This window comes from Gavia stellata, chromosome 1, assembly GCF_030936135.1.
Source record: "Gavia stellata isolate bGavSte3 chromosome 1, bGavSte3.hap2, whole genome shotgun sequence".
In the NCBI taxonomy this organism is placed as follows: Eukaryota; Metazoa; Chordata; class Aves; order Gaviiformes; family Gaviidae; genus Gavia; species Gavia stellata.
Window position 1 is genome coordinate 70,908,852 of NC_082594.1, and position 26,461 is coordinate 70,935,312.

The window sequence follows — 26,461 nt, forward strand, 5'->3', positions numbered from 1 at the left end:
TTTCTTACCTGCTTATCTATCTTGCATAAAAAAACAAGCCCAGGATTAAACTAGCAAGTAAACAGAGCTGGCATTACCTTTATTAGAAAAAGGGTCAGAAATGGTATTCAGTAACAGCTTTTGAGAAGAAGTTCAAAACAATCAGAATGCAAAAAGTACAGACCAAATTTAAAACTCATACTTTTCTAAGCTCCTTTTATTTACTAGGATTGAAAATTATTCTGTAAACCTTATGTTAAGTACATTAGCCTCTCTGGAATCAACGTGAGGTCTTGCGCGAGACCAGCCCCTACAGCCCCACTGCCAAGGCTCTGGCTTTCCTGGAGCAGATTAGAGAGTCAGGTCTTGCCCAAGGAGCCAAACAGAAAAGGCTGCCTCTCCACTACTGACGAGAAGCCCTTCATATCTCCTCCGTTTGAGGTCATCTGCATTTCCCCCAGCTCTTAAGGATCTGCAGCAGAAAGTTGCTCAGTGGGGCACTGTTGGGGACTGTGCTGGTCCCAGAGAGCAAGGCAGCAGCCTTGGGGCTGCTCTAGCTTCACCTCACTGCAAGGAGAGTACAGGACAGAGCAGAGCCAAGCTCACAGCTCCCGTTTGCCCAGGCAAGGCAAGGTGTTTAGTGTTAATGTTGTGCCAAGACCAGATTAACACAATGGTTAATGAGACCCTTTCCCCCACACACATTCAGCCTGAACAAAGATCTAATCACAGAATCACAGAATCACTAAGGTTGGAAAAGACCTGTAAGATCATCAAGACCAACCACCAACCCAACACCACCATGCCCACTAAACCATGTCCCACAATGCCATGTCCACACGTTCCTTGAACACCTCCAGGGATGGTGACTCCACCACTTCCCTGGGCAGCCTGTTTCAGTGTTTCACCACTCTCTCAATAAAGAAATTTTTCCTAATATCCAGCCTAAACCTCCCCTGGTGCAACTTGAGGCCATTTCCTCTTGTCCTGTCACTCATCACTTGGGAGAAGAGGCCAACACCCACCTCACCACAACTCCCTTACAGGTAATTGTAGAGAGCGATGAGGTCTCCCCTCAGCCTCCTCTTCTCCAGACTGAACAACCCCAGTTCCCTCAGCCGCTCCTCATAAGACTTGTGCTCCAGACCCCTCACCAGCTTCGTCGCCCTTCTCTGGACACGCTCCAGCACCTCAATGTCCTTCTTGTAGTGAGGGGCCCAAAACACAAATGAACACAGCACTCGACGTGCGGCCTCACCAGCGCCGAGTACAGGGGCACGATCACCTCCCTGCTCCCGCTGGCCACACTATTTCTGATACAGGCCAGGATGCCGTTGGCCTTCTTGGCCACCTGGGCACACTGCTGGCTCATCTTCAGCCAGCTGTCAATCAACACCCCCAGGTCCTTTTCTGCAGGGCAGCTTTCCAGCCACTCGTCCCCAAGCCTGTAGCGTTGCATGGGGTTGTTGTGGCCAAAGTGCAGGACCCGGCACTTGGCCTTGTTGAACCTCATACAACTGACCTTGGCCCATCGATCCAGCTTGTCCAGATCCCTCTGAAGAGCCTTCCTACCCTCAAGCAGATCAACGCTCCCACCCAACTTGCTGTCGTCTGCAAACTTGCTGAGGGTGCATTCTAACCCCACATCCAGATCATCGATAAATATATTAAACAAGACCGGCCCCAAAACTGAGCCCTGGGGGACTCTGCTTGTGACCAGCTGCCAGCTGGATTTGACCCCATTCACCACAACTCTCTGGGCTCGGCCATCCAGCCAGTTTTTAACCCAGTGAAGAGTGCATCTGTCTAAGCCACGAGTCGCCAGCGTCTCCAGGAGAATGCTATGGGGGACAGTGTCAAAGGCTTTGCTGAAGTCCAGGTAGACAATGTCAACAGCCTTTCCCTCACCCACTGGGCGGGTCACCTGGTCATAGAAGGAGATCAGGTTGGTCAAGCAGGAGCTGCCTTTCATGAACCCATGCTGGCTGGGCCTGATCCCTTGGTTATTCTGCACGTGCCCTGTGAGTGCCCTCAAGATGAACCTCTCCATAGTCTTCCCCGGCCCTGAGGTCAGGCTGACAGGCCTGTAGTTCCCCGGATCCTCCTTCCGGCCCTTCCTGTAGATGGGTGTCACGTTTGCAAGCCTCCAGTCATCCGGGACCTCCCCTGTTAACCAGGACTGTTGATAAATGATGGAGAGCAGCGTGGCAAGCTCCTCCGCCAGCTCCCTCAGTACCCTTGGGTGGATGCCATCAGGCCCCATAGACTTGTGAGTGTCCAGGTGGCATAGCAGGTTGTTAACTGCTTCCTCCTGGATCACGGGGAGTTTATTTTGCTCTCCATCCTTGTCTTCCAGCTCAGGGAGCTGAATACCCTGAGGATACCTGGTCTGGCTGTTAAAGACTGAGGCAAAGAAGGCATTAAGTACCTCAGCCTTTTCCTCATCCTTGGTGGCAATGTTCCCTCCTGCATCCAGTAAAGGATGGAGATTCTCCTTGGCTCTCTTTTTGTTGTTAATGTATTTGAGAAAACATTTTTTGTTATCCCTTACGACCGTGGCCAGACCGAGCTCTAGCTGGGCTTTTGCCTTTCTAATTCCCTCTCTGCGTGACCTAATGAGATCTTTGTACTCTTCTTTTTTCCCCGAGTCCCAGCAAGAGCTCCCTCTTCAGCCAGGTCGGTCATCTTCACCCCTGGCTCTTCTTATGGCACATGGGGACTGCCTGCTCCTGTGCCTTTAAGACTTCCTTCTTGAAGAAGGTCCAGCTTTCCTGGACCCCTTTGCCCTTCAGGACCGTCTCCCATGGGACTCTCTCAACCAGTGTCCTGAACAGGCCGAAGTCTGCCCTCTAGAAGTCCATCACAGTGGTTTTGCCAAACCCCATCCTTACCTGTCCGAAAATTGAGAACTCTATCACTTCATGGTCGTTAAGCCCAAGACGGCCTCCGACCATCACGTCTGCCACCATTCCCTCTCTGTTCATAAACAGCAGGTCAAGCAGGGCACACAGCAGGTCAAGCAGGGCACAATATAATATAGCAGTCTTGTTTAAGACACTTCAAGTCAAGACTGCTGCTTGCTGTTGTTCATTCTCAGCATGCTTTGGTGGAGGAATGAAGAAAAAAAACAGGAGTGCTGTAAGAAAAAAATATGTAGTGCCTTTATTGAATTAAAAAAAAACGGACCTTTCTTCAAAGTGTCTTCACATAACACACATGAAAACTTTAGCATCAGTTGTATAAATATATCAAAAGGAACAAATATTTTTTCAAAAACAGTATTCTGGCTCAGTAAAATAACTTTCCTATCCCTAAAAGTAGGGATAACAAGTAACAGTTTTTCATTCATTGTATTCCAGTCATCAGAAATAATTCAGGAGGCCCAAGGTCGCTGGAACTCTGTTGGCTGGCCTGCATACTGCAAGCTGTCAAGGTGGAAGCACAAAGTCAGTATTATACCCTAGTCCTCAGAGTACAAATACCATACTTCCAGTGTCTAGTCTTCACATTTGACGTAGGGATCTTCTTACAGAAGAGTTCTGTGACCAAACTGTACAGCTTCTGTCCCAGGTTCTATCAATGTGAACCTTAACAATTGGCCTTGTTCAGACAGGTGTCAGTAACTTCAGATGGATCTCAAGGCCCTTTTATCCTACAACGGGCTGTCACTGAACACACATCATATTTAAAAGCAGACTATGTGCAACAACTAAGTGAATGTGACACTTCATGACCAGAACTGTTCTTCCCTTGACACTTCTGTCTTGACTAAAACACAGAATGAGAACAGAATATAAGCATGTGCATTGGTCTCTACATACATGACATTTATCAATAAAACACTCCAGTACCATGACAGTTTGAAACAGTCTGATGTTTCAAATGCGCTTTTTTCCCCTCCTATCCTGAAATGAAGAAGAGAACCTTACTCCATTCTGGTCAAACACACACTCAACTCACAAAGCTCAGAAGTCACTATCTCTCAGAAGCAGAGTTTCAAATTTCCAGCATACACTATGGTAACCAAAGCACGTTAGGTGGGAGAGAAACCTATTTCCACTGGTTTTGTCACTTATCAGGCGGAACACAAGGGTCACACCATCCCACGTTCACTGGGCAGTTCTTCCATGGGCTGGCACCTCACACTTATTGGTTTCACTTGGTTGAGGATGGAGGCATAAAAAGATAAACACTTGAGCCATGAAAGAAGAAAAAGCCAACACTGCAGTGTCAAAATGAGTAGACAAATTCTGAAGTATGCAGAGCATGAATCTTTTCAGATGAAAAAGTGGAGATATCAAAGAACCAACTCAAAGGAAAAATTTCTGCCTAATACTGTATTAGCAACAGCCTTCAAAGACAGCTTGGAAGGTGATGGAGTTTGAAACAATAGTAAGTTGCTTGTTCCAAGATAAGGGAGCTGCACGGGAAAAGATAGACTGGAGTTCTAATGGGAGGACAGCAAAGGGTGCTGCAAGAGAGAAGCTGATAGGACACAAGTAGGAATTCAGAGTTGCACACAGCAGTTACAGGCAGTAACAGTCAAATCCTGAAGCTTCCATATACAAATAGATCTCATAACTTAAAAATGTACCTTTCAAGCACAGACTGAAAAGCACATGCAATTTGGCTCTCACATCTCCTGCTCCTATAAAATTCATAGCTATAAGCATGGCATTAAACAGATTTGATTATTTCTTAAAATCAATCAAATCAATTCCCTCCCCCCCAAAAAAACCTGATCATTACAAACTACATCACTGCCTACACACAAGTCAAACATAACTTCAGAGTTAACAAAATTGTGTCATACATAATATTGTTTAAAAAAAAAAGGAAAGAAAAAGGATTCAACACGTACAGTAAGTTTTAACAATTTTCTTTCCCAAACAGCTGTATGGAATCTGCGACTCCAGCCTCAATTCATCCAGCCCCAGCCAAATTAGGTACGTAGTCACCTCAGATTCCTTACATCATCAGGGGAGAGGAAAAGGAGAAAAGCAAGCAGCTACAGGGGTAACACAGGGCATCTCTCTCTCACTTTAAGGAGTACTAGGTAACAACACTATTTTAGCTCTATTTTCTAAACCAATCTGGAGCCAGAAAGCATGGCCCCGCCAGCCCTTTTCTTCTCCCATTGCACTGTGAACCCTCCAGGAACCAGATAAACTCACTAATCTGAGAGAAAACTATCCCAAGGAAAAGAACGATTTCTGCCACATTAGTCTGTTCAGTCAGGTTCAGCTTTCAGAGCTGGCAAATGCTAGAGCCAGCACCCTGGAGGGAAGGGTGCTCCCAGGAGGGAAGACCTGCTCCCTTTCAGCAACAACCACCTATGAGAAGCACGTGCCCTGAAGCCCCTTGATCTGGTCCTTAAGGTGAGGCGGATGAGGCCAACCATCCTGTACTCCCCATGACAGAGTCCGTGTCAGTAACTAATTGTTCCACTTGGGTAAAACAAGAACAAATATATTAAGCCACTTAACTGGAAAAAAAAAAAAAAATCCTCTGGAGATTAATTTTTTGACTCAGTACAGCATTACAATGATGTTTTTACAATGTCTGCATGGGTGCATGCACTAAAAATGGTGCAATTCTTTAAAATGTAAAAAAGATCAGGGAAGAGTATTTATGCTTTGTCAGGTTCAATAGCACTTTCGAGGGGCTGGGATTGTCTCTTACCTTTTCTCTTGGACGATAACACACTGATGCAGTAACACAGAGGGATTTATCTTTCAGCAAACTGAACAAGGCAAATAAGAAACTTGTAACAAAGAAAAGTTTTGTGTCATTTCATTAAAAAAATTGAAACAAAAACATTTACTGGCATCAACCATGCCTATTACATAATATCACAATTATAATTAATATAGTTCCCTTCATATTCAACCTTTAATTGCAAAAAACAAGTTTCCTGGTTTTTTGATAGTTTTTTCCCCTTCCATTTTTAATACCAAAAGAATTCCACCAAATCACAGTGCAATTCTTGGAAAAGGCCTCATGTACTTCCTACGTGGTTTCCATGTCATCACTGTGCTACTGACAACATTTCAAGGCGTTCTGTTGATCTGACCAGGAGAAAAAATGATTCACATCTGTAGATGAAGTCGTAGTACCTTCAATCCAGAAAATTTGGATAAGATTGTCACAAAACAGATACCTGTGACCTTCAATCAATCCATCACCAACTATGTGAACTGAATTAGTCATTCAGTGTCATTTCTTTTCTGTTATTTAGGGAGAATTATAGCCTTTTGGCAACAAATGCAATCCTGATGAAGATCCATTTTTTCTGGATGGCATGTGGTAGCGCACTGTCTTCCAGAATCTGGTACTTGCTGAGTGAGACCCTTCCGAGAAGTCCCCTTTCCATTGGATAGCCCCATGCTTTTGCTTAATATATTTGATGGATTCTGGCATGGTTGCATAATCTTGTATTTTTTCAAGTTCAATGAGAATTACTTTAATGCCATCTTGGATAAGAGCATTATACACGGCCAGCTGCTTTTCAGACACATCTTCTAGAATATTGTAACAGGAGGGTTCTGGTACTAAAACAATTATCACTCTTCTACTTTGATGGATTTTTTCATCAGCAATGCTGATCACAGCTGTAGAGAAAAAGGTTGTGCAAAATTAAGGCTGCATGTTTCTATTTTTTGTTACTGACATGTTGCAGCTGGTTCATTCACTGTTTGATACTTGAGCCAACACACTTTAGGTACAGCATGCAAGCAGTTATATTGAGTTAGCCAATAAGTAGAGATTTGGCCAATGCAACATCATCTGACCCCATCAGACTGCATGTCTATATTCTTGTTTTGCATAAACAGAGAAGAGCTACCAACTACTTACTACTTATCTCGCTAATGCCATTTTATTACCATTACAGGTGCAACTGCAAAAAAACAAGTTCCAAAAACATAGGCCTAGATAAAACTATGACCTTTTTTCCTTAAACAGCTTGTTCTGATATGCTTAACTGTTTTTTGTTACAGGTAAGTGGAAGAGAAAGCAAAGAATCCTCCCTTCAGTGGCATTCCAGACAATTAATTCTAAAACAGCAAAATATGGTAAATACCACACAAAAACCATATGGGTTTACCCTGAGAACAGACTATTGCAGCACTTTAGATTCTTCTTGTCAGGGAACCCGTCCTTCTCAAACCACTACCAAAAGCCTTCAGATGTAAAAAAGTGATCCATGAACCACGCCATGTAGGTTTGTTCACACCCAATTTTTTTTTTAACAAAAACTTCTATTTAAGACCTACTCTGCAAATCTATTCAGCCTCAGTATTATCTTTTTAAAGTAATTAGACCAGGAAGGATTCAGAAGACTTTCATCATTTCACCCCACATAACCAGTCAGTGAGACAGACTTTGCAATTTTCAGTGTCAGATGCTAGAAATTTAAAGTTGATGCGCACATGCACACAGAGGAAGCCTCCACACGGATTTTAAAATTTAAAGCCTTGCAAGGTAGGCAATGCTTTGTAAGAACCTCCACTAGGGGCAAGTAGTCTTTGATACAGCTGATTGGTTTTGATAACTTAGTGTTACTTTGTATACTTTTTTTCCCACCTGCACTGTCTAAGCATCCATTATATCCTTTATTGCATCCCACTGGTTTGACAGCAATCCTCAGAGCAAATAAAAATGAAGGAGTAGAGAGGTCATCCTGTCAAATGGCACCTCAAAGCAACGGCCTTTTTTCCACACCACTGGTGAGACCTACTTTTCCATGTTTCCTGCCATTAGTCATCATTCACAACCACAATTTCAACTCCTCTTCCACTCAGCATCCTTCCAGCTCCAACTGTCTAGGCTAGCCAGACATTCAAAAACCCTGGAAGATCTAAATAATGACAAGGGAAAGGCTGAGATAAACAGACTTCATGGGAGCACCCAGTGCTCATTCTCCATCAGAGATAAGGAAACCATAGCTCATTTGATGGTGGGAGATATTTAGAATCACATCTAATTGATTGCCTGTTTCTGAGTTGTATTTGCAGCTGCCAATGAGAAAACTCAAGTGTAATTTGTCTTCAGATAGCTTACCTTCTCCTGGTAAATCATCCCTCCCAAATATGAAGAGGTTATATCCACACTGTCTTTCTAAGACCTCTGGCAGTATCTTCAGAGCAAAAATATCTGATGAATACAAGCAGCTTGCTCTGTTCTTTGGATACAGAACATAAGCATCATACATCTTCCCATCTGAAACTAAAGAGTGAGCAATAGGAGTAATATAAAAATGGATTCTAAAGACACAAAAGCAAGCAAGCAAACAAACAAAAAATCTCTAATCTCTGGTTTTTTCCCCACTTGATTCATTGTTTTAGGTCCTAATCCTGCTATTATCTAAGCGTGTATAATTATACTAAGCCCGAAATATTTGCAGAATCAGGCCTTCTAGAATTCAGTATGCTGGATCTGAATAGGCAAAAAAGACCTGCAAAAATAAGTAAGCTTGAACATTCTTTTTTGAACTCTAAACAAAAAAATGTTATCACTGAATTATCTGGAAAACAGCTGTTCCAGTAGTACAACTGAATACTTAAAATTCCAGCTGCCATATAACTCATAGGTCTTTTTTGTAATCTGGAGTTTCAAAACACAGCAACCATTTAGACATGAAAACAAACCCAAAGTATTTGGCAAATTTCAAGGTCTGAATTTTATTAGATACTTTATAAAACACTTTTCAGAAAGACCAAATTTAAAAGACTTCAAAGAAATCTAACAGCACCTCAGTACTTCTAGAAGGTATTTTCTGTTTCTTTAGTACTTCCTCTCAGATGTTTGGAAAAGACCCACACTTCAGCATACTCTTATAGACAGCATTCCTATCAACTTTTTTCTGAATGCCAGGAATTTACAGAAAGTAAAATAATCAGAAATGTCTTCAAATAGAAAACAAAAGAAAGCGAAATTTGTCCTGGTTCATCTATGGAAAATAAAAAACACCCAACAATTCCACTGTATTACTGCCTTCTGTAACAACAGTAATTAAAAGAAATCTGAAAACTGCTGTCAGAACAGCATTCAAACCAGTGAAGTGGGTTTTCAGGGAAAGGAATGATAGAACTGGCTTCCTGGAAAGTTGCAGATTTTTCCCCTGTAAATGCTTTTGTTATCTGAACTAATTCTAAACATCCTAAAAAGGATCCCAAGGAAGGCCACTCACACTCCATGAGGTTAACTCATTGCTTTGCAAGGGAAGGTGGCGGCTCATTACAACACACATCACTGTTACACAAAGGTACCTTTTTTACTCAGGAAAGGATGGCAGGAGTCCCGATACCAAAGCACAATATCAATTTTGAAGATCTTGTAGATAAAGAGAGTTAAAAACACTAAAAATACCAAAGAAACTCCTCCTCCAATTAAGTAACCCTGAATGTTCCGAGCTGGGGTAGAGTGGAATAAGAAGAGAGAAAACAAACAAAAAACCCAGTTATACACTAGAACCAGAGAAAGACAAGAGAGATATTCAAAACTGTCAACTTTTCCTCAAAAATTATTTAGTCATTAAAGGATTTAGAAAAAAAAAAAAAAGCAATGAATGAACAAGACTGAAAGTTGGTATGCTTTCTGCAAATACCGTTATTTGACAAGCCTACTTTTATCTTTCAGAGAAAAGGTACCTTAGCAGTGTGACAAATGAGGCTATTCTTCAGCTGAAACACCAAAATATTGACATATAACCCAGTGCAGCAGCAAAAATTTGTAAAAAATTTGATCAGTCAGAAAGCAAGAAAGTCAGAGATGGGGAGGTGATTTCCTGACCATGCTATTCTTCCCAGGCCAACCAGCTTTCCATTGTCTCTAGGCTCTTTGAAGATCTACCATTGAACCTACTGATTTGTTGTCATTAGTAGAGTTGCTATCCTTAAAAAAAATAAACAAAAAAACACCCCCACACTATGCAAACTGCATTTTTAGTTCATGCATCTTAAAGAATTTCTGAGGTTAAATCCTACCCTGACAATCTTTGTGAAGACCTTAATTTACAGTACACAAATAGTTTGTTTATAGTTATGTAACAAACTAGAGCTCAGATACACTTTCAGTCAATTATTTGTTTACAATGTGGCCAGTTAAAGGTAAGTTTGAGAATAACATTGTCAAAGGATTGGTTCACAGTTGACAAAGCCAGCTCAATACAAGCTCAACAGACCAGAGGCTTTTCTGCAGCTATATTTAAAAAAATGGGCACTTACAACTTCTGGTAATTTGCTTTTCTGTGTATCTGTTTTTAAAGAAAAATAATTAATTTCTTCAGCTTTGCATTTGAGTTTTTAAAGCTCACTTTACCTTTAAATTCATCTACTAAAAAGAGAATTTCATGCTAGCCAGTAATAGGTCAAACCTATCCTTGTCTCTGAGCACAAGACTGGGGTCTCCAACAAGTGGCAGGATGCTCCCAATCAACATGCATGAGCCTGTCTAGAAGGTGATAACACAGCACATGCATCAGTAATGGAAAGTCCATAACCTTTCTAAGCAATCTATTTCATTCCTTCACTATCATCACTGTTAGAGTTTCTCCTACTATAGAAATAGATTTACTTTTTTTCCCCTTTCTCCTGGCAACCTAAGCCCAGTATTTGTTAATGAAGGATGGGACAACCAGGTCCACATATAGATTCATGTCCTTTTGACAGCCTGTTCCACACTTAGTTATGTCTCCCCTCAGCTCTGTTAGAGAATTGGCCATTTTCACTGCTCTTCTAGACACACAATCTCCTCTGATCCACATGCTTCTTTAAGTACAAGTGTGTAAAATGAAGCACAGTATTCCACTGAGGCCTCATACTTGCTTTAAATAAATTGGAGTCTTTCATTAATGTTTCCTAAAACACTGAATGAGAGAAGACAAAGCAAATTAAAAGTCCTACTTTCTTTAATTTTGCTAAGAATAAGAATATGACAAAAATTTCACAAAGAAAGGTACTGAGCTGCATTGCCCACTTTGCACAAAGGTACATCACACAGTTTTAGCTCTAATTTTGGTGCTGTCAAACTAACTGAGAAGTAAGCATCATTGATCACCATTTTATCAAGATGAGATCTCTTACCTGGGTGTTCCAATTTGATGTAGGCTGTAAATTGTTGAGAACCATATATAAAGTGACAGAAAAATTTATAAGCATAATCCTTTACTTTCACTTTTGAAATGTTAAATTTTGTTCCAGATACAGCAAGTCCATGAGGCATCCCCTCTCTGTCATTAAAAAGGGCAAAAAGGAAATGTCTGTAGAGAAACTGAAATATCAGTGCTTAATATGGGATAGATTCATCTATCCCCAAATACAAGAACATTCATTTTTTACGTAAACATTCATTTTTACCTAAACCTAAGAAGCCAGTGAAGCACAGTAAATATCACCGCGGTAACAAACAGTTTCATGACCAGAGGTGACTTGGCATTTTCCATACACATTGGGTTATTGGGTTTTTTTGCTGGGTGGGACAGAGTGCACCATTAGTTTTTTTATCATCTGCAAAACTGATCAAAGGGATGGCTGATACACCAGAATGTCATGCTGCCATCCAGAGGAACCTTGATAAGCTGGAGAAATGGTCTGACAGGAACCTCATGAAGTTCAAAGCAAAATACAAATCCTGCACCTGAGGAAGAATAACCGGTCCCCAGGCATCCTGGGCTGAATTAAGAACGCTACCAGCAGGTTGAAGGAGGTGGTCCTTCCCCTCTACTCAGCACTGGTGAGGTCACACCTGGAGTAGCAGGGACAGTTCTGGGCTCCCCAGTACAAGAAATGTATGGATTTACTGGAGCAAGTCCAGCACAGGGCTGTGAAAATGATTAAGGGAGTGGAGCATCTGTCATATGAGGGAGCAGGGACTGTTCAGCCTGGAGAAGAGAAGGCTCGGGGGCAGGGGGTGGATCTTGTCAATGTATGTAAATGCCTGACAGGAGGGAGTGGAGAAGGGGGAGCCAGGCTCCTTTCAGTAGTGCCCACTGACAGGACAAGAAGCAATGAGCATAAACTGAAACACTTCCCCATCTGAAATTCCATCTGAACACTTTTTTACTGTCAGGGTGGTCAAACACTGGAACAGGTTGCCCAGAGAAGTTGTTAAGTCTCCACCTGTGGAGATATTCAAAACCTAACTGGACACAGCCCTGAGCAGCCTGCTTTATCTGACCCTGCTTGAGCAGGAAGGATTGGACTAGACAATCTCAAGAGGTCTCTTCCAACTGAAATGATTCTGTGAATGAAAGATTATTCAAACCAGTAAAAACTATTAATAAAAGTGTCAAGAGAAAAGTGATCTTCCAGAATTCCTCATACTGATGACAAAGCAGAAACCTTTCTAAGGATACTAACAGACTCCCCAAGCCCACAGTGTCCACAGTCAATGGCACCAGCCAACTTAGGAAATGATGATGAACAATATTCACAAAAGCTGTGTGACCGTGGTGTCAAATGATAACAAACATGGTGATACTGCCTTTATGTCTGATGTCTATTGCCACAAGAGACTTGGAGATATAATATGCTATCCTGCTAAATACCATTCTGCTCTAAGGTACATTTACAAGTATAAGGAAGGAAGGTACAAGTATAAGGAAGGAAGGTACAAGTATAAGGAAGGAAGGTAAAAGTATAAGGAAGGTACCTACAAACTGGCATCCTACCCTATACACCAAAATGACATGACTTATGTACTCAAGGAGGAAAACTCCTTTTGCAGAACATCCTGAAGAACCAGTTTCTATTACATAAATAATTGCCAGCAACTTCTCTCTTGCTACGTGTTCAGATTTGTTCAAGTCAGTTTTAACTTTCCTCCCAGCAGAGGAAGAGTTACCTCCTAGGTCTAAGCCCTCAAGTCCATAATGCTGGCTATGCCTACAGTGTGCTTTGCTACTAGCAAATGCTCCACAAATTTAATTGCTGAGAAATTGCTACTATTTTTTAAAATAAAACATTATTATTGCAATTAGATTCACTTCTCTGATACTGGATAACTTACTTTGAACTATTAATCCTAATTAGAACTTGCACAGGATATATTCTGCACATCTCCATCTCCGGCATGGGAAAATTATCAGGCAGGGTAGTGATTAGAAATGGACATCACTTCCAAGCAAGCCAAAAATCTTAACAGAGAATTGCTTTAAGCTAAATACATTAAATGCTTTTCAGGAAGATGTGTTGAATAGCAACACCAAGTTGGTTTCAGAAGAAGCTGCAATTATAGTAACTTTAAACAAAAGACACGTGCAGCTCTGTGTAGCTAACTGGTGAAGCTGAGAAACTTCATGCCCTAAAGAATAATGGACTTAGTTGTGCCTTAGAGACCATAGGCTGGGGCCCTAATATTTATAGGCAAACAACCAAGTACACAGATCTATCATGAAAGTAGTAATTCCCCCTAAAGGAACTTGGGGACAAAGTAGAACTAAGATTCCTTCTGGAGGCCAGATACAGCTGAATAAAAATCATTTTAAAAGCAGTTTGCAACTTAACTCTCTAGCCATATTTTGCACTGATGATGGCACTTCGTGGAGACAGCAATGCTTCCGCATAAGTGTGAACTGATCAGTTGAGATTGTTTTTTCTTTCTTCTTTGCACTACATTTTAAGGGTTATATTAAACAGCACTGGTTGATACAATGAGAAAGCAATCAGTGCATCCACAGTCTGCTACAGCATAGACAAGTCACTGAGTTAGAAAGGTCCTGCTCTCTCGAAAGAAATTGCTGGTTTTATCAGCCTAATTAGTGTTTAATTTTCCTGAACATAAAAAACCCCTAAATGTCTTGCAACAAGAGCTTCTGCTTTTTGTTCTTGAGGATTAGCAGCTGTGCCTGTACTTAGAAAAGGACCAACGTCACAAATAAAAGTAAGTGGGGTGATTTTTTTTTCTTGGAATAATCTGTCCTTCCCATATTAATGATAGAGGGCAGGCTTTAATCTATTAGCAAAAAGGATTGCATAAGAACAAATGCATAAATAAACCTTACAAAATTATGTTTCACAACAGCATTATAGAAACCTACATATGATTGCTTCATTGCATTTGTATCAGATACATCAGCATTTATAATAAAATGTTTATTTTTTTAAAAACCAAGCAATAAGAATATAATGTACTTGATGCAGACTTCTAATCAGTCTTTCAATGACTACTGACATTTGACTAGTAGTCAACTTCGTGGTGAATTCACTGCAAATTACTGCAGATTACTTCACCTAGAAATGCACTTACAATTCAATGTATAAGGATACTTACTCATAAAACTGTTCCCTGTAGGTGCTATCAAAGCTATCAACATCCTCATCATTAACTTGCCAGAATGGAATCAAGCCATTTATGCCACTTGATATATTACATTCCATAACTACATGAGAGCCTATAAAAAACATTTAAATATGGCAATTGAAGGTATTGTAACAGAAGCAGGATCAAGCGATTAGGGAACAGCTGGGAAAAGGAGGGATATCGAAAAACCCACTTACCTTATGAAAAGCAGAGTCCTTAAAACCCATCCATTTGTAATCCACACTTGGGTGTCTCCAATCTGGATATAAATTCCACCCTAAATATAGGTGTCTAAATGTTCATGTCTACGTGTGAACTAGATGTCTAAGCTAGTAACAGGGTTCAGCTCTGCTAGAGTCCACTCACATTAAAGTAGACACCTGGACCTTATCTGAATGGCTGAATGGCTCTCCAGACTCCACTGAAAGATCTCAGGGCTCAAATCAGTTGCATGTACACAGTATGGTGACATCTGAGATGCTCTCCAGCATCCAAGGCATCCATATGGAGCTGGCAGATAGGACTCCAGATCTTCAAGAAACCTGTACTGCTAGAGTAGCCAGACCACCCAAAACAGCACTAGACATCTATGTGTAGGCAACTGAATTGAGCCCCTGTTGATAACAGTATGAATTAAGGCCCCTAGCTCATCTGCAGATACCCATGTGTAGACAACTATACCCTGGAGCTGAATCCCATTCTTAGTGACCATGCATCTTTACTCCAGATCAGAGTCTTTTGGCCAACACTGTCCACTGGGATGGTTTCTGAATACCCTCACACTCTTCTCCAAGAGCAAGCTCACCTGTCACTCAGCTCCTTTGCCACCAACAGTCCAGATCCTACAGAATGCCTCAGTATTAAGAAAGCAAGCCAAGTTGCAGCATATATTTATTGCCAATGTACCTCAGAAGGCTCCATTTACAGGAAGGTAAGCAGCTTTCTTAGAGTCCTTTCCTTCTGTATTTCACCCATGGAAGTTATGATTTGATAGGAGAAGGTGGGCTCTCCATTCACTAGGTAAAGATCTCAATGTTCTGTTTCCTAGAACCACATCAGATGTAGATGCTTCCACCAAGGGACACTCTCTATCAAAAGTATGGAATAAACCTGTAGCTCACATGCAAAGCAGTTACTTGAATAAGAGTTCACATAGAAGTCACATATGCTCCCCAATCTCTTTCCTCATGTCCTTCCACCACAATAATGATTTTTTTCTAAAGATGTGGTTTAGTTCATTGCACAGCTCTTCAAAAGGAGAAAACCCCGTAAGTGTTCCATGCCCTCAACTTCTATACACTCTTGAATGTACTGTTAAGTTTCTGCACAACCTTTTCCGGCCATTTCTCATCCAAAAATACAGGTGTTTCCAGGTTCATACAGATTTTTCCAGGTTCTGCCCCACAGGTAGGCATTTAACAGGAGCAAAGATTTTTTTTCCAGCATCACATTAAAGGTACCAGTCAGATAATATTACTTTTGAATGTGTGGTGGGTTGACCCTGGCTGGACGCCAGGTGCCCACCAAAGCCGCTCTATCAGTCCCCCTCCTCAGTTGGACAGGGGAGAGAAAAGTATAATGAAAGGCTTGTGGGTTGAGATAAGGACAGGGAGAGATCACTCACCAATTACTGTCATGGGCAAAACAGACTCGACTTTGGGAAATTAGTTTTATTTATTGCCAATCAAATCAGAGTAGGGTAATAAGAAATAAACCCAAATCTTAAAAATACCTTCCCCCTACCCTTCCCTTCTTCCCAGGCTCAACTTCACTCCCAATTTTCTCTATCTCCTCCCCTCCAGTGGCACAGGGGGACGGGGAATGGGGGTTGTGGTCAGTTCACCACACGTTTCTGCCGCTCCTTCCTCCTCAGGGGGAGAACTCCTCACAGTCTTCCCCTGCTCCAGCATGGGGTCCCTCCCACGGGAGACAGTTCTCCATGAACTTCTCCGACGTAAGTCCTTCCCATGGGCTACAGTTCATCACAAACTGCTTCAGAGTGGGTCCCTTCCACAGGATGCAGTCCTTCAGGAACAGACTGCTCCAGCATGGGTACTCCATGGGGTCACAAGTCCTGCCAGCAAACCTACTCCAGCGTGGGCTCCTCTCTCTCCGTGGGTCCACAGGTCCTGCCAGGAGCCTGCTCCAGCGCAGGATTCCCACAGGGTCACAGCCTCTTTCAGGCATCCACCTGCTCCAGTGTGGGGACCTCCACAGGCTGCAGGTGGATATCTGCTCCACCGTGGACCTCCATGGGCTGCAGGGACACAGCCTGCCTCACCGTGGTCTTCACCAGGGGCTGCAGGGGAATCTCTGCTCTGGTGCCTGGAAGACCTCCTCCCCCTCCTTCTTCACTGACCTTGGCGTCTGCAGGGCTATTTCTCTCACTTATTCTCACTCCTCTCTTTGGCTGCAATTGCTGTCACACAGCCACTTTTTCCCCTTCTTAAACATGTTATCCCAGAGGCACTACCACCATTGCTGATGGGCTCAGCCTTGGCCAGCAGCTGGTCCATCTTGGAGCCGGCTGGCATTGGCTCTATCGGACATAGGGGAAGCTTCTAGCAGCTTGGGTGGCAAGGTTTTGGTAGCGAGGGGGCTACGAGGGTGGCTTCTGTGAGAAGCTCTAAATCAATGATTCTGTGAATCTGTGGTTCTGTGATTCTCACAGAAGCCACCCTCGTAGCCCCCTCGCTACCAAAACCTTGCCACGCAAACCCAATACAGAATGGCAATGCCTTTTTAAAAAACACACAAACAAACAAAAAAAACTTCACCAACTTCCTTTAAAGGGTCCCCCTGTAGTAGGGCATCGTCTGCAGTTGTTCAGCAGCCACAATAAACCCACTTTGTGTGTGAAGGCTTTGTGTCTCTTTTTAGTCTCATGTGTGACTGCTTTCTTAACGTCTGTATGGTAATCAAAGCTAGGTTTGTTCATCTTAGCTGGTCTAAGGCATCCAATAATATATCAACAACTTCTAATTAGTGCAGTGTCCAAACCATAACAAATATGGACCAAATGCTATTCTAAAGTAAGGAGTCTAAATGAGTTGTCACATAACACATCTAATATAGGCTGAGAGTCACAGGCAGCCCCTGGACTAATAATTGCTCTATTCTCCATTTTCTCTGCAACTACTATCAAGGATTAAGAAAATCCTTGATATCTTCATGTAAATTGATGTCTTCAGTAAATTAAAGAGCCTTTTAAGGGCCTATGCAGATCAGACCCCTTCCAAGTAGAGGCTGCATTGGTAAGAGTTTTTCTGAATTAATTGGGAAGTCATAACTAATTACCAGTCAGAACTGGGGACGAGATCTATACGATATTTTAACGGGTAGAAGATGCAGTAGAGGGAAGCCCCACCGTAATAATGCTTCATTTCTTCCACAGTTACAATTACAAAGGAAAAGGAAAGTTTAGGGTTGTGTGCGGTAAAAAAAAAATGACTGTGGCAAGTCTCCCTATTTCAATCTCAGATATGGTGAACAAATTTCCTTATTAGTGGAAGAGCACAAATAAAGAGCACAAATAAAGCTTTTCAGGCATGTAATTGTAACGAAACCACAGAAGATGTAATTACTAGAAAAGAAGAGGCTGCTGAGCCATTTCTGAATATTTCCAACAGAATTAAATAACCGTCTGAGGACTGCAGGACTGTAAGTCTATAAAATAATACTGTTTGTATCAGATCCTGAATATTCCCACTGTTTAAAAAAAAAAGCCTTCTGGACTTCAGAGGAACATAATTTCTATGAAAGCTCATTCATTATTCTCGTCAAAATCTACTGATCCTCCCCAGAACCTGGCAACTTCAGAATGAGATATCTTTCACAAGTTGTTGAGGTCAAAAAGAAAAAAAAAAAAACAAACAAAAAACCCAACTGCACCAAAAAACCACCAAACAAACAAAACCACAAAACCCACCACTATTTCAGTGCTGTTCACTTTAGTTTAATACCATATATCAAAGTTTTAATTTGGGCCAGACAAAATGATTCACGTAATGTGAAAAGAAGCATGAAGCCTCAACGTGAGAAAAGATCACCTGATAGACACAGTATTTACAAGCTCAATGTCAGAAAAAGCAGCAGCAGAAGCCGCCGTATTATGCGGGACTACCATCAATGTGGCGTACATAAGACTAATCCATAATGCTCTGGCCTCAGCTCCCGTACGGTGCCAGCGCCCCAGCGCAACCTTTCCTCAGAGCTTCTCTAATGACCTAATGGGTAATAATCCTTCCTCAAAAGATTACAAGAGAGCTTAGATCCTGTACTAGGAAATTCTAGTAAATAGCCAATCACACTTCTCCAAAATCAGTTAATGCCCTTTTTAATCAAATACTTCAAAACAGTTCTCCTTGGTGCAAAACAAGAAAGAAAAAAAAAAATACAGTTGAAGCAGCTCCAAAATTCATTCTTCTGGGCTACATCAGTAGAGCACAATTCTGTCCGATACATGGTGCAATCTAAACATGTATAGGTTTGCTTAGGAAAAGACTTGCATACCATATATTTGGCCCATAGAATCACTGAGTAATTGAGGTCAAAAGGGACTTTGGGAGGTCGCTATTGCAATTTTCTGCTCACAGCAGGGCCAGCTCTGAGGTCAGACCAGGCTGCTCAGAGCTTTATCCAGTCAGGTTCTGAAACCTCTAGGGACGGAGACTACACAACTTCTCTAGGGAGCCTGCTGCACTGCCTGACTGTCCTCACTGGGAAAGTTATTCCTTATTTCCAGAATCTCTTGTTTAAGAAATTTCTAAGATAAACAATACCCGGGATATCCATCAACTAGCGCTCACTGTTTCACAAAAGTTCAGTATCTGAAGCCTTTTAATACCCTAGAACGAGGAATAAAATCCAGGTTGTGGAGAGGGAGGGGAGACAGGGAACATACAGGAGGAGGAAAAACTACTGAACTGGTCAACTGGTAACTACCCTAACATGTTACATATATGTGACCATATTTCCACAGATACCGAGGGTATGTCAAGACATAGACACTGAGAAGTGGTAAAAAGGACAGATGGCAATAACAAAAAAAAAAAAAAAAATGCATCCCACCCGACATTGCTGGTCAAGAGACTCCAATCTTAGGCACACAGTTATTCCCCTTCAAATTATTTGCGAGAATCACATTCTATCATCTGTCTTCCAGATATCCTCAATCCACATGCGTATCTCCCACTCTTGCTGAAGTCAGTAGAACTGTTCATGTGTTATTTCAGAAAAACCAGGAGCTTATTTGTTTTACTGAATGTTAATGACTCTTAAATAGTCACTACTTACCAAGTTCTACTTCAATTGTATTGTTCTTCGGATAAATAAATTCTGGTCTCATCTGCAGTGGTCGCTCTAACAGAAACAAAGAGAAAAATAAAATCTTCAGGCAAGAAGAGTTCCACAACTTCAACTGATAGTTTTACAATCATTTTGTTTTATTGTTTGGTACTACTGTAGCTCCATACTTACTACCAGTTTCAAATTTACAACATAAAATATCTCATGAGATTTGCTGTACTCTATCCAAATTATTCTATTTTAGCTTCCAGGTTAAGAAAAGGCTTTAGCTTATCTTAAAAATACTTTTTTAAAAAAACAACCTCAAATTTACTGGAAGTTGATATAAATGTAATACAAAACCAGAAAACAAAAATAAAACCAAAAAATGCGATTTACTTTGTCAGAGAGATGTATGAGAAAGAGAAAGAAGGATTGTATCAATGACCTCCTAGATCAAGTGAATATCTATCTAAGCAAAAGAGTAAACAAGCACACACTTAAACTGGGCTGGAATTGTATCATTCTGCACGATATATAGACTCACTGTTCTTGTATCACCTATATGAAGTCAGAATTTTGATTTAATCTAAAAAGATGGACACTCCACCTCCACCCAGCTTTTCTGATAGGACTACTATTATGGTACTGGTCAGGCCATCAACAACATTGCCTACAAAGACGCAATCACAACAATCACAGCAATAAATGACAGCAATGTGAGAGTGAGACAGCCAGATCTGTGTCCTGTTAGATGCAGAAAAGCACAACCATGCGCCAACAGTAAGCCAACCCTCTCCAGAGGAAGATTTATTAACTTTATAGTATTTATACAGCTTGTCACATCTCCTTCCCCATCAACTGAGATTCTAGTGAACTTTGTAAGCAAGTTCACCAACAGGGCCACAAGCAGGTGTTTTGCTGTGATGGTCTCAGCAAGTAGTCCTCTTTTTTCTTTTTTAAAAAAATGTTTTTAATTTAATAGTGCATTATTTGTTTAAGCAAAAACAAACCCCTCCACCCCAGCAACCACTGCTTCCTTCTAATTCTCATTCCTAACCCTGCATTTCTCATTTCTCCATGACAATTCTTCCTCAGAAGCAATGCTCAAGGGTAGCAATATGCATTATTGTATTTTAATTTCAGCATTCAGGAAAAAATTAAAGATTTGCAACTCTATTTCACAGAGCTGAAAAGTAACATGCCAGATAGCTTATGCCTGCATACAAATATTTACAGCAGAGCCAAAAAGAGAAGAGAATAACCTCAATGCACTCACCTTTAACCTCTAGACTCATGGTTCGTGAAACATTATATTGTTTTCCCATATATGTGTATACCATACGGCATGTGTAGTTTCCTCTGTCTTGTACAGTTACATTGTGAATCAAGACAGCATTTTCACCCACTGCCAAAAGAAGTCGCTTGTCTTCAAGAAATCCAGGCTTACACTCCTAAATATATCAAAAGTACCTGTGATTTAAGGGAACTAATAACCTGATAATTAAATAAGTTACTGAACTCTACTGATTATTAAAATACTTGCCAAATACTGATTTTTTTTTTTGAAAGCCATTATGTGGGTTTATATCCAAGCATCATTACGCTGTAACACGAAGCCTGATGACGTCTTGCTGCATTTGCACTTTTTAAAAATCACTGCAGCGAATCCTTTAAGTTTTCAAATGCTGTCGTTTAGTTCACTGCCTTCATTTAATAGCTTGACAGTTATCTATCTCAGGTGTAATAAAAATTACTATCCATGTAGCAGAGTTTATGAGAATACACGCCTGCTTTCTTGCTTCACTAAGATGAACAATAGCTGCTGTAGCAGTGTCTTGTGCTGTTGGATGTACTACCGTTTCTTCAGCAATGCAAATACAGTGAAAACCTTCCTTCTCTTCCCTGACCTATAAGCAGTTTAGAATCACTTCATCTCAAAAGAAGATGTATAGGTGCAGCACCAAGGTAATTTTACGTGTACAGGCCCATGTGCTACTTTAATACCGGCATCAGAATTAAGAGTTGAACTGCTTTAGAATTTTACCTTAACATGGACAAAATACATGTTTCTAAGCTTGCATAGTATACAAGAGTATTTTGGCAGAATCAGAGCAAGAAGCATAAGAATACCACACCATGATCAATAGACAGGACAAGCCTAATATTCTGCGAAACTGAAATAATTATGCAGACCCTTGTGTTTAAGGAAACAAACAAGGTAGACGCCTTACTCAAACTGTAGAGAAAATAAACTTTCCCTTCCAAAAGCAGCTTTTCACAGTTACTTCATGACACATTTTAAATAGAATATTTCATATCTTGTGCACAATACCTTATACCAGTGTACTTCAGGCTGATTATTGTCTTCATCTTTAAAATGTTCTAGATCAGGGCATATAATCTTTCCAGTATTTGTGCTCATCACTTTTTGTTCAAACTTCATTTTTCCATTAAAACACAAACCGTTATCATTCTTAAAAACTGTTAAATTTATAGTTTTTTTGTTAGAGTGGTTAAGGCTCCTGTAATGAGAACAGCAGACAAGTTAGGTCATTAACTACAAGGTTCCTTGTTTCCAGCAAGTCATGGAGTTTATGGAGAGAGACTTCAGCATCTCCACCAGTCTTGCCTCTAACACCCCTACTTCAACCTGCCCCCCTGCTCTTAAACACCATCCTCAGCTCCTCACCCCCCTGTTCCAGACCGAGATAGATGGGAATAAGCCCTGATTTTGTGTTGTGAACAGAAGTGGAGTCTGCTCTGGAAGCCCCACAGGGGAAGCCAGGACTTCTCACAGCTGATGGTCTATGGAGCCCACAGCAGCAACCCAACCTTGCCATTTTCAGTGCTCTGTTTGCCAACACACAGTAGTGCAGGGTAACGCAAAACATATCTGTACTGGAACACCCTTGGTGCCAAATGAACAGGAGAAGACAACAGGTTCATCTCAGTGTTCCTTGGAGTGACATATCAAGAAAAAACAGGCTGTAACTCTTAGCTGAAGAGAGACAAAGCTTTTGAATAACATATACATCAAGGTGCAATATCAATGTGAAACCACTTCACACCAAGAGCTTGCAAGAACCAGTGGTACAGTAGCTCTGCAGAGAGGAGATGGCACTAGAAACCAGAAGCCTAAGCCAGAAGTAAAGGAATACTCTCTATTAATTCATTGTTCAACCCTTCATTTTTCAATGTTATGCTAATGGAGAAGTTTCCAGAAGAGTGAACTGCATGTTTTGACACTCCTGGCTTCAACTTCTATATACTGCACCTTGACAAGCTCTGTAATTAAGGTTTAAGTGACTGATGCACAAAATTTAGCCTACAGTTAACACAACTGAACTTTAGCAAGTTTTTTGTCCTGCTGACGTTATGCAAGCCAGAGACATGAGGTGCCCACAGGAACACATCTCATAGCTAGAGTAACTAGAAACACAGCAGGAAAGACTAAATTGAAATTATTTAACTGGGTAGCTTTGAAAGGATTACATTTCTTCTGACTTCCAATTTTAGCTTCATTATCGACTCTGGAGCAGGAAGATGCAAAGGCCTGCAACCTGTGCCTACACTGAAAGTTTTTGCTTATCACTGTTACTACATTCACAACCCAAACCCCTTCAGCATAACTGGTGTACTGTATGCACACCAGTACATGTAACTATACACTACTAAAACAAATGTGGGGTCACCTGAAAAGCCTGCATTGGCTGTTCTCAGCGTACTGTGGCAAGACCATGAGGAAAAGAACAACTCCTGTGCACCTTCCCAAAATTAATTTCCTGTTCAGCACACAGTGAATTTCAGCCATTACAAATAAGACTTCACCTGAAGTAGTCAAGTCCAGTACACTAATCTGAGCTTTAAATACAGCAAGAGCTTTAAAGTGCCAAAGAATATTTCTTTTTTCTTCATCTCTGTGCACTCAGATCTTTTGAACAGTACTGAGGACACATTACTCTCACTGTCTCTAAATCTGTCTAGCACATTGCTTTGCTCTTCACATGCATTCTCATTTTTGACCAGTAACATCTGGCAATGTTTTAAAATAAAACATAAGAACAGTTTTCTGCCTTTTCATTTGTCAATTTCCAAAAGGAGTCCCCAAAAACTTGCTAAGGTCTCCAGAAAGTCTGTATGTGGTGACACTGCATAACACACAGAGTTTGCTCCTCTCAGATCCTTCTTCCATTTAACCACATCCAATGAAGAAACCAAAATGTTCTTCTGTCAGTATCAAACAGCAATTTGAACACAGAAAAAGCTGAAGCAGTTAAGACTTTTCCCTGTGACCTTACACTTCATCCAAAACAAACGAACGAAACAGACAACCCACACAGACCATTGTTAATATTATCACGCTTTAAGATAGAGTCTTCTGTATGAACCACTTTTGCAATGCTACATGTGTGGAAGAGGAAAAAAAAAAAAGGCAGCACACAGAAACAAGAAAGCATGGCCAAAACACTGCTTTTAACTAATCTAAGCTCTCTACCTAAACAAAACAATTCTGTACACTCAAATTCCACAAATATAAGCATTAGCAAGCCAGCTGTTTCCCTCCTCCTTTCCTTACCTTACATGACATTCATAAAGTCCAGAATCTTCCAACACTGCAGGAATAAACCAAAGCAAGCCTTCTCGCTGATGGATCCTGGCATCTCTCTCTGTGGTTACTGGTGTAGCACTACCATTTTTATACCACGTCAGATTGTAATCAGAGTGAAGCACTGGCAACGTAATTATTGGGCAACTAATAGCTGTAGGCTCTCCAACAAGCACAAAGTAATCACAAATAACACATTCTTCTATTAAAAAAAAAGATAAAAAGTTATTAATGCTTTTAATCTGTATACTTTTATGTTTTAGAATTATTAATATCCATTCCAAATTACAAAGAATTAGAAAATAAGCTTTCTGTAAGAATTTACCATTAAAACATGACAAGACTACCATTTTTTGTTTGTTTATCACCTTCTTGTTGAAGATCTAAACCACACATTTTACACAGCTTAAGCCACAACTTCCCTCTATTAAGGTAGTCAGCAACAAGCACATATAAGTCCAAAAGCCTCAGCGCAAACTAGGGTATAAAAAGATACATGGGATTCACCAGGCAACACAAGCTTCACAACTCACCTGCTGTGTCCTTGTTACTTGAGCATGTTAGTACTTTTTCAGAATTACCAGATTCTTAACGTAGATACTATCTATGAAAAGCATGGTGCAAACAGTAGCAGTGCAGAGCTCCTCACAGTACTCTGGCCATTATGACTGTGGGGCCAAAAACAAATCAGGGGAAAAAAAAAAGGGGGGGAAAAACCCCCAAAAGATGGCTTTTGAGCTGATGCACAAGACGGTAGGGAATGAGATCAAGACCTCAACACATCAGAGAAGTCTGTGAACCAACACGCCATAATATGAACGAAATTTGGGGAGGCGCAGTATCTAAATTAAGAAGTCTTGACTATAATGTATTCTTTCCTTACTACATTTGCAACTTTTGTCATCTTTATCCAGAAGGCCCTTTAAATTATGAACATTATTCTGAACATCACATAAAAGGCAAGCATAAACAGAATTTTTATCATTATGGCTGTGTAACAAGTTGACAAGACACAATCAGTTGACAAGACACAATCATGCAGCCTAGCAAGCAGTTTTTTTAAACATCAGCCAAAAAAAATACCAGAGAAAGAAGGACAGATACTGCAAGAAGTCATCAAGAACCCAAATATGCAGACAAAAACTACTTGGAGAATACCAGTTTAGCACAAAGAGAGCAGGGCATTTGGCTATAAAACAGATTTTAAAAGCTTCCAAACTTTTGCACACAAGTGCAACACTGAGTTCCTATGAAACTGCAAAACCTCTGACTGAACTGATTTTACAAATCTTGCTGAATAACTGTATAAATACAAAGCTAATGTATCCAATTTCAAAATAAAAAAAGTCTTCAGTAATCTTACCAGTCCCATCACCTTCTTATCACCTAATTTAAAGATTTCCAAGTAGGTCCCTATGGAGCTTAAACTCATTCAGAGACATTAACATTAGACTGCTTATGCCAAGAGCAGCAAGGCAAGCATCATTAATTTATGTAGTCCTAAACTTTACTGAAAAATTAGATCTACCATTAAAAATATTACTAATTAATTGTAAAGGAAACTGAGCCCTACTGCTTTCAGGACTAGAGCTACGACATGTCTCTTAAAGAAGGCATTCAACAGCTAGCTTTAAGTCAAGGAAGCCATTCTCTTTGGACTTTCTCCATAGGAATCAGGGAGAGGCTAATCAAAGCCTCAGTACCCTAAATTTATGTGTCTAGATTTAAAAATATTTATGTCAATTTGTCCATTCCATCCCCAGTGCAACTTCAACCCAAGAAGAGGTATTCAGCATATCTTCAATACGCTGAAGCAAAAACAAACCCCAAACCCACTATTTGCTCTCAGTAACTCTTTTCTACTAAATACACATAACTCATGTTTTGCAGGTTTTCTTTTTTAAAATGGTAATTTCAACAACATATTTCACTTACCAGCATTGAACAGAGGTATCAATAGAATGAGACGACCAATGAGCAAAAATGTAGATGTCATCTTTTGCTGCAAAGAGGAATTTTTTTCCATTAGTGTGGTAGGAGTATTCAAGCTGCACTGTCCTCTGCACCCTGCACTACTCCTTAAAAAATCAGGAGAAGCATTAGTCATCTTGGGGAGGGAAGAAATCGGTTTGGTAATTTAGCCCCAGCCTTTGAAGATTTCAACTACAGCAACCGTTGGCCTCCACAGAAGGCTGCTCAGTTTTTAACTTTCTACTGGAATTTTTCCAAATTTCTACTGGAATAACTCTTGCATAAAGTGTAATTTTCTTTTGCCAACATAGTTAA

The 26,461-nt window shown here is 40.8% G+C and overlaps 1 protein-coding gene across 1 annotated transcript; it reads right to left on the minus strand.

The window, feature by feature from the left end:
- Nucleotides 1-5,973: 5,973 nt before the first annotated feature.
- LOC104250733 (interleukin-1 receptor type 1) lies at nt 5,974-26,201 on the minus strand. Its single transcript, XM_059820835.1, has 10 exons — nt 26,111-26,201; nt 24,146-24,377; nt 21,902-22,091; nt 20,846-21,020; nt 19,576-19,641; nt 14,251-14,371; nt 11,064-11,209; nt 9,249-9,392; nt 8,041-8,205; nt 5,974-6,590 (listed from the first exon to the last, which is right to left on the minus strand). The coding sequence occupies exons 1-10, from the start codon at nt 26,199-26,201 to the stop codon at nt 6,214-6,216; spliced, it is 1,707 nt and encodes a 568-aa protein (XP_059676818.1). The 3' UTR covers nt 5,974-6,213.
- Nucleotides 26,202-26,461: the final 260 nt, after the last annotated feature.